Here is an 8,874-nt window from a genome sequence, read left to right as displayed (position 1 = left end):
CGCCCGGCGCGACCCCCTCTTTCCACTGCGCTTTGTGAAACAGGGCCAGGGAGAGGTGTCCTCTAAGGAAGAGCGGACTTGTGAGGCAAAGGTGTCTTTTAAGGGCAGTCGGAAAGCCCAGCGATGCCGAATTGGACGTCAGAAGAGCAAAAGAGCTTTGTGGAGTTAGGGAATGTCCCATCAGCTGCAGTATTGCCMACACTCACCCCACTGATCTCCTTCTGCTTGATGTTATCTGCAGGGCAAAGACCTTTCCGTGTGCAGCTTTGAAGGAGAAAGCTTCATGAGGACACGGACAGACTGGACTTGTTTTTCCCAAACAGTGATTCCCCGCCCCTTGGATAATTCTGTCTGGGCAAAGTCTTCATAAATCTGCTTAAACTAGCATTCAGGGAAGCCCTGGGTCCATCACATGGAGAYTCTGGATTATCAACCTTCCTGAAAACGGGTTGTAAGGAGGCCAGATTCTAGGAATCAGTATCAGTCGGTCTCCTCTGGAGAGTGGGAAGAGCCGAGGTGGTCCCCCAGCCCTGCACCACACGCTCCAGGGGCAGGGGGTAGTGGTTGGCATGCCTCTTCTACACCAGCCCGGTGAGCCTGCCAGAATGGCTCCTGGAGGCACTGGGCTGTCTGGGGAAGGCAGCGTGGTCCTGCACCCGCCACGACCTCCTGAGAGTGAGCCTGGTCTGCTCCAGGAGAAACAGACACAGCTATCTCCAGCCTTCCTCACGCAAAGCCTGCCTGGACCCACCAGCTGCCACAACTCTTCAAAGAACTGCAGCCCCATCATACTAATTATAGATCTGTGCTAAATAATGAGGTTAAGTCAAACTTCTTCAGTTAAAATCTTTTATACTTTGAGTAATTACATTGAACAGTTTTATTAAAATTTTTACAAAAGTCTCTTCTTAGAGTAGATTTGATCCAGAAAGCTTACTGACAATATTGCTACTTCAGCAGAGATGTATTTACAAAAGTTCAGCTCTCTTTTGGCTAAGTATCTCTTTCTGAGATCACTGATGCTGTGGAAAGTGKTTTTTTTTCTTTTCTATTGTCCTTGAAAATGATATATAGGTAGAGTAAAAGTGTGCTTTATAGTGGTTTTACAATGGGTAAACTTACCATTTCAGCTTTCTTATGTACAAAAGATGGATTTTTAATGACACTGAGTAATTAAAATATGCAAATTAAAATCTAGTGTAAGCCATTTTTATCTGAAGTTTTTCTTTGATTAAAAAACAAACGCTGCTTGGGGACAGTAGATCCACGGAATGGGATCTAGTGAYGTTGTACAAAAATATAATGTGCTGTAACATTCAGCATTTCTGTGTCTAAATTCTGTGGATGTAGCCCATATTGATTTTTGCTAGATACATAAATCCTCAGCAGAAAACAATTTTACAGATTTCAAGGCCACAAAGATACACTATGATCATTTCAGTCTGACTTTATACATAAATTACAGAATTTTATAGCTATGATTAAAACTCTATSTTTTAGGGAAAATATCTAGCCTCGAGCTAAAAATTTCTCAAGATGGAGAATCCATTTAGTTGATAATTAATTATCAGCTAAAGTTGAAAAGTGGACATGGAATATGGGAGAGATTTTCAGCTTCAGCCATCTAATTGAATATATCTACAATATATCTATCGTAAGCTAKCTATCTAAGCTCCCTTTATAGACAATGGAAAGAGCACAGTCAAGTGTGCAAGAAATACCTTCCTGTTTGCAAGCTCCTTCAAGTCAGTACTGAAATGAAGGTGTTCGTGGTATGGCTGGATGAGTCTGTGCACAGGTAGAACTGAGCTCATCAAACTTCTGCTCTTGTTCTCACCTGGGTACAAGAGGAGTCACAGGCASTTCTGTCAAAGGCAAAAGGTCCTCAACAATGGCCTGCGAGCTTGAAGCTCCTCTTATGTCTCGAGAGTTTTKTGTTATGGCTCACCAGTTATTTTAGGTATCTTGAGAAGTGAAAGTGGAGTTGAAAGACACATTGTCTTCTCCTGAAATGAGGGAATGAACTGATCAGGCTTTGAATGAAGCTGAATAGTACTGGAAGAATCTTGATGCAAGAGTAAAGCCACATTTCCCCTGTCAGAGTCCAACACTGTAGAAGGGATGTCTAAATTGATCMAATGTATATTAGTATATTTACTCAAGGTAATCTTGAGAATATTGAGTRTTGTTGGGAATACTGATTTGTCTTCTGGAATAATTTGAAGATGGCAGTTTTCTGAAGTGTATCAGTTTTCTGTATGTATATTCACTGCCACATGACAAGCAATAAATATTTGAAGGCTGRATACTTCTCCAAAGTGAGGACAAACAGAAAACCTGTATCTCTTAATATCGTGAATAGCAAAGTAATCCAACAGTGAAGGGAGGGTGCCAAACTAAGTATTTATTTTAAACTATTTACAGTAGAGAAAAAAACTCAGTTTTTGTAAGTAAAACTCCAGTTCTGAGCATTAGGTGGTGAGAATGAATTGGTRGGTGGAGAGAGCTCCAACTTCACAGTCACAGAAGCATGAAGAAATAAGGCTTATTGTCCATACCCTGAGATGTTCTTCTTGCAGAAAGATAACGCATGGGGTGCTCACCTGATTGTGAAGCAAATTCTAAGGATGAATATTCAGATTTTACTGACTGTTGCAAAAGGCATGATTAATGTCTAAAAAATTAAATTCAGAGGAGCAACCAGTGTACATGCCTGAAACTTCTCCAGCAACTGAGAATTTGCCATATTTTTGACTCKTACTCACTGAAACAGTAGTGTGAGAGCAGCAAGTTGTCTCCCTACCGGAGACTCCTAGTCAACTTAAACTCTAATTAGTGATGATATAAATGGGCACTATTTCATTAAGCTTTTAGAATACTTTAGCAAATACCAGTGATGCAGCTCTGATGTTTCAGTTATTTATGATTTRCAAAATTATTTTTTTCTAAAAATGAACAGAAGCATTAAGCTTCAGGGATGATTAAATTCAGTGTTCCGGCATTCAGTGTTTCAAACGTCAACCTTTGTGGTAGCCCACTTCAAAGCAAGTATAACCAGATGACTCCATTTTTAAAAAAATCAGGAGAGATATATTTGTTCACCAATTTTAAAAAAGTAAATTTTAACTCAAAATGCGATTGTTTTAGAAATGATAAGATTATATTCTTTCTTAATTCCATTTTAATGTGCTCAACTTTTGCTGTATTCTCCATTACGATGGGATGCTAGCTCTTCTGCCTTAAAAAGTGAGGGTCCATTTCTGTATAAAGCTTGAGTATTTGGAGCAATTTAAAATTTACACCTTTTAATTAGATTGCCAATTGGTTGTTCCAGTTAGTGCTGTAGGACTGCTGCTCAAAATCCAGTGCCATTTGGGCCAAATTTTTCAATTTTTTTTYMAARRAWKSCMWYMWTWAAAAAMMAAAAAAAAAAGTAAATAGCTTTTTAAAATTTCCAGATTCTACAGGCATTCTTTTGCACACAGCTGGTGATGCAGATCACCAGATCATCAGATCACCAGATCATCAGACATTCAAATCTTATCATTTTTTGTGCTTGGTAGCCACCATTCTTTCGGAATCTACATACAGATATTTGCCACAACTCTGATTTTCAAATGCAAGATAGGTTAGCTGTACAGGAGTGAAGAAGAAAAAGGGGGGTTTAGGCAGTTATAATAGTATTCGTGTTACCTAAATGGCTTTGGGCAATAAGCTGCAGTCATTCAACCTGACCTCTGCCCATATGGCATCAGTTTGAATCTTGTGAAGAGTAAATATAACCATGTATATCAAAGGGGTATATTGTTTATTACAAAAAAAAAATAAAAGCACACCAGAAAATTCAGAAGGCTTTTAAACTTCATTCAAAATAGTAAGTTTGCTATGACATTAAGAGGTGGAAGGATGGAGACAGGCATGAGGATAATACAGAGTTAGAGAGTTATGGAAGCTTCTTTAAAGAACAGAACTGCAAAAGCACATAGTGAAAGGCTGGTGAAAAAGTAGTACAAACTGATTGGGGATCTGATAGTTGATGGCAGCCTTGGCTGCAGTGACCTTGGCCATGTCTAGTAAACTTCAGGATCCTGAGGAAGGACYTGAAGAGAGGAAGGCAAACAGCAGGAATCAATTCAGGAGAGCAGACTTCAGTTTGTTTAGGAAACTGGTWTGCAGGATCCTGTGGGAGGCTGCTCCCCCTGGCAAAGAAGCCCAGAAGAGGTGATTCATTTACAAGGACAGCTTTTCTACACACAAGAATAACTCTAAAACTGAAAGAAAATGGGCAGGTGTGGCAATCTGACTGATAGGGAAGCCCTGACTGACCTTAACCAAAAAAAGGAAGTATACAGAAGGTGGCAATGGGGATAAACAGCTCTGAAGGAATATAGAAGCATCACCACCAGAATTAGGAAGGCCAGCGTGGCTGGAATTGAAACTGGCTGAGGAATGGGAAAAGAGAAGGCTAAGGAGCATCTGATTGTTTCAGCTATGTAATAGARGTACATAGAGAAGACAGAGCCAGATTCTTCTCAGCAGTACCCTGTTAAAAAAATAAGAAGTAATGGTCACAAGTTGCAAGGCAAATTCCAAATGAATATATTGGGAAAAAATGAAGGAACATGGATGCAGAGAGACTGTGCAGTCTCCATGCTTCTAGGTATTCAAAACTCAAATGGACAAAAAGACYCAGCTCAAACTTTGAATTAGCCCTGCTTTAAGCAGGAGGTTGGCCTAAATAATCTCCAGAAGGTCCTTCCAACTCAGGTGTTCTATGATTCTCTGAGGTAAAGAAAAAAAAAAAAAAGGATCCTTGAAAAAACTGAAAAGACCAAGGTGGAGAGAAAGAAGGGAGTCATTAATTAGACCTACTAAAAGAACAGAGACGTGTGGAAAAAAGAAAAGAAAATAGTCTTACATTACGAAGAAACAGAGGAGGAAGGAAGGAGAAGCAACTTAAAACATTAGTTTTTTCAAGGCTRGAATACTTAGAAGCTGTAAACTGATAAAGTTCCAACTAAGGCAGTGGAACTATGCTGGTTTATATCTCCAAATACAATTCTCTATGGTGTAGTGTATTTTGACTTCATTAAATCTGCATTGACATTAAAGCCTGCTCTGGAACAGTTGCCTTTAAAATGCTTTCTACATTAGTGAAATAAATCCATCTATTTTCATTGTTTATTATTTTCACTTATCTCTTCCAGTGAACATGTTTGGAATGAAGTGTGTTGTGCCAATTATTTTGCGAGTGAATAAAATACAGGGATATTCTGTGCTCACTGAAACTACTTGCTTTTCTTTGGGTTTCACTAAGACTGCATGGACAAACTGAATTAAGATTATGTCATGATTATTCAAATATTTGTAACGTACACTTAACATCATGCAGTAGATAAGACTTATCAGATAAAAGAGTAGGATTTGCAAAAATACACATTTAGAAGTTAATAAATTTCTTCCTTACCTCCAGTGTAATCTAACACAGAGGAGTTATTAAACCATTTGTCTTGTTTTTGCCTCTTGTTTCTTGAAGTAGTCTCTTGTAAGTGGTTTTGACTGAAAATCATGGTCGGTCAGCCATATAAAAGTATAAATGTAACAGTATAAAAGCCTGTTGTTTAAAAAGGCAAAGACAATGTTTAAATAAGTGCAGTTGTTATCAAAAATAATATCGATGTACAAATTTTGTTTGGAAAAGGATATTATATGAATTAAATATTTTACTTCTTATTTTATTTTGACATTTTTCTATCTTGTGCCTATCACCCGGCTCTTTCTGCCTGCATTGGGCCGTGCCCCAATGTGCCAGAGGTCCTGCAGAAGCTGCAGTGGACCCCTGAAGCTGTGGTCGTCAGAGAGGTCCATTGGCTTCTGTTCTGTGACTCAGGGCCTGCAGTATCGTTCATCAGAACACTATCAGAGACTGCCTTTCAGCAAGGCCTCTGGACATGCTCCAAATAACTTCAAACCCACATAGGTCAGGTGCTGTTCACCCCCTCCTCCACCCTGCTACCTCCTCCTCAGTCCCAGCCCATGCCATCCTGCATGATCACAGCTTTGCTGCTAGAGGGGCTGCCGGGCTTCCAACCCACAGCAGGTCCAGGCCCTGGTAGGGGGAAGTGTGCAAGGGGATCTAGCTGTGAGATCCCGTGGTACAAGAGGATAGCATACATATCGTAATGAAATATAAATTTATTACCATCAACAGGAGTAAAATAGAGACTAAATAACCTGAAAGCCCAAATAAAGGGCACTTCAACTAAAATGATCCTCATTGGCCAGGTATCAAGTAACAAAATTCCTCGGATGGCACAGTCCTAGGGTCTTTCCTAGCCTTGAGGACACAAAGTCAAGGGCTGTGAGCCATGGAGCAGTGTGTAGGGATGGGTGAAGGTGCAAGGACWGCAAGGATGCTGCTAGAGGCATTCTCAGGTGAGCCAGGAAGCCAGCTTTGACATGGTCTCATCCACCCTTGCCATCTGCAGCTGGAGAGGACTCAAATTATTTTTTTTTTAACAGTGGTGACTTACTCTAAAAGGGTAATGTTTGCATGTTTATTAATCCCTTAATCATAGAAAAATATGACATACTGTACTGTGCAATTTGAACTTGCTTCTCTTAGTTCTTATAGAGATCCTTCATTACTGTTGTTACAGCAGCAGTAATGTCTCAGTCTMCAGCAATTTAAGAAAACAAAATTCTAATTTATTGGCCAAAAGTATTATTTGAAAGTGATTAAATGTATGCCAGGCAATCATAGCTATTAATTGAAGAAACTTACAATTAATTTAAGTAATTTTTCTGTTCTGTAAGTGAAGGCAGGCACTTTCATATCATTAGACGCCCTCCGAGGAAGGCAAGTAAAGCAGCGTATGCCAGCTACAGGGTATTACGCCCAGCGTTATGCAATCACYGTTTAAGTAAGAGGGCTAAGTTTCACAGGGCCGAAGCTGGCAGACTGCTATGTTCTTTCCTGCTGACCCTGGAGCAGCAGTCACGGGTGTGAACTTCACCCCTTCCACGAGCGCCATTGGCACCCTCCAGCTGTTGTACCAGCCAGGGCAAACGGCAGCTTTCCAGGAGATAGAGGCATAGGGTGCTACAAACGTTTAGAGAAGAGTACACATGAAAAAACCCTCTAACTTGAGATTCGTGAGTGAATCTGTGCAAATAATTATGAAAAATAAGCATTACTGTATTGTGGAGACAAAGGTCTGTGCGCTCGTTCTGCCGAAAAACAAAAGTTTTTTTTTTAGTCGCAAGCATACTGCAGCTGTTGCTTTGGCTGTACAGAAAGTAATCCCTACAGTAATGAGACATAGGACCCAATTCATCTCCTGTATCATCCCTATTAGTTATGCCGGGCATAGTTTGGCTCACATAGCACTCTCCTAACTACCCATCATTTTCAGAGTCCTGCCCTGGGCAGCACACTAGAATTACTCCACAAGAGAATGTAAATTTAATATTGCAGGACACAAGCAACAGTCATAAAATGTGAACATCAAAGGGTTAAAAGCGAGTGAAATGACTCTTAATTTTAATTAAAGTATGTGACCATATAAGTGAGGTGCGTGAATAGTAGGATCCAGAAGCAAGTGAACTGCATTCACTGTGCTAGGTGTGGCTGTATTGAGGGATAAAAAGATTAGTTGGAGCATGTTACTAGAGCTGTGACAGCCATATGAGATATCCTTGTGTCAGTGTTGCATTTCAGAGGATGTATGAGCTTGCTTTGCACTTTTTCACTGTTCTGTGAAATTATATGTCATTATACTCAGGCAGAAACATCCAAAAGTCATAATCTTTGTCATATCTTGCTAARCAAAATATTAACATAGATTCAATAATTCTGAGTGTTCAACTGGGTTGATGGAGACGAGAGTGAAGTTGTGTACTGCACTGAGAGACTATCCCTGGAGACAGTGTACACCTCATATCRTGCAAGAAACTTCTAGGAAAAGAGTTGTCAGTTCTCTGCCAGCTGTAAGTCACTGAATTATATTGCACAACAGAAGCTAGCATCTTCATTCAGRTTGTTTCAGAAACAGCACATTTTATCCTTTTCCCGTGCAATTTTTTCCCCAGTTGGGAGACTCAAAAGAAAAATTTTAAGCTGACTACCAAGAAAAAGTATGGATATGGGCTTCAGTGGCAAAGCAATAAAAAGCCATATATAAAGAGCTACATTTAGTGTACTAGGCTTATACAAGCTCAAGACTCTAAGTTACAAGGGAGGAACCTTGAATTTTTTGTTTTGGTCTGTTTTTCTTTGATAAATCATATATTATTTTTTTGMTGTAGTTTTTATTATTCTAAGTAGTTTATCAAAATTAATTAATTTCAATTATGACTTTAATCTGTTTTGGAATTTGTTATTCTCTAAGACTTGGAAATGCTGTATCTCTGTCTTTATTAACTCTGAAAGATTATCTCCTGATAACCAGCTTGTCGATATTCTTTATGCACAAAGTAGTGATGCCGTAACTAGATTAATTAATTAATTCTTCAGGACGATTACAGTGAAATTTATTTTGATAAATAAAGTCAAATTCACCAGATAATTTTAGCTGAAATTAGTATTGGATTCATAAAACTAAAGAAGGAGGAGAGCTGTTTTACTCCCAGGCATTAGTTACAGAACTCATCTGGGGAAAAATCCACGTTTAATTACCATTTCTTCCAGAAGAGATTTGACCTTATGTTTCCRTTAAAAACTATTCATTAGAGTAAGCTGGATACTGAGATGTAGAGTAAGGGAATGGTTGTAACTCATTTTGTTGCTGATATCCCATTTCATATAACATATTTTCCATCTACCTAGTGGAAAACCTGTTACAGTATAGCAGCTGGATCAGCTTTCTCTTGGAT

The 8,874-nt window shown here is 39.2% G+C and overlaps 1 protein-coding gene across 1 annotated transcript in view; it reads right to left on the bottom strand.

Annotated features, from left to right (window-relative positions):
• ADAMTS20 (ADAM metallopeptidase with thrombospondin type 1 motif 20) overlaps positions 1–5,570 on the bottom strand; it is a 116,084-nt gene extending 110,514 nt beyond the window's left edge. Inside the window, exon 1 of the mRNA XM_085318544.1 lies at positions 5,468–5,570. Coding sequence (XP_085174670.1) covers positions 5,468–5,570 — 103 coding nt within the window. The remainder of the gene's footprint in view (positions 1–5,467) is intronic.
• Positions 5,571–8,874: the final 3,304 nt, after the last annotated feature.

The sequence above is a fragment of the Rhea americana genome, unplaced genomic scaffold (genome assembly GCF_003343005.1).
Source record: "Rhea americana isolate MKP2758 unplaced genomic scaffold, rheAme1 scaffold_54, whole genome shotgun sequence".
Classification (NCBI taxonomy): domain Eukaryota; kingdom Metazoa; phylum Chordata; class Aves; order Rheiformes; family Rheidae; genus Rhea; species Rhea americana.
Note: the sequence above shows the minus strand (reverse complement) of the source record. Positions and strands in the feature narration are given on the sequence as shown.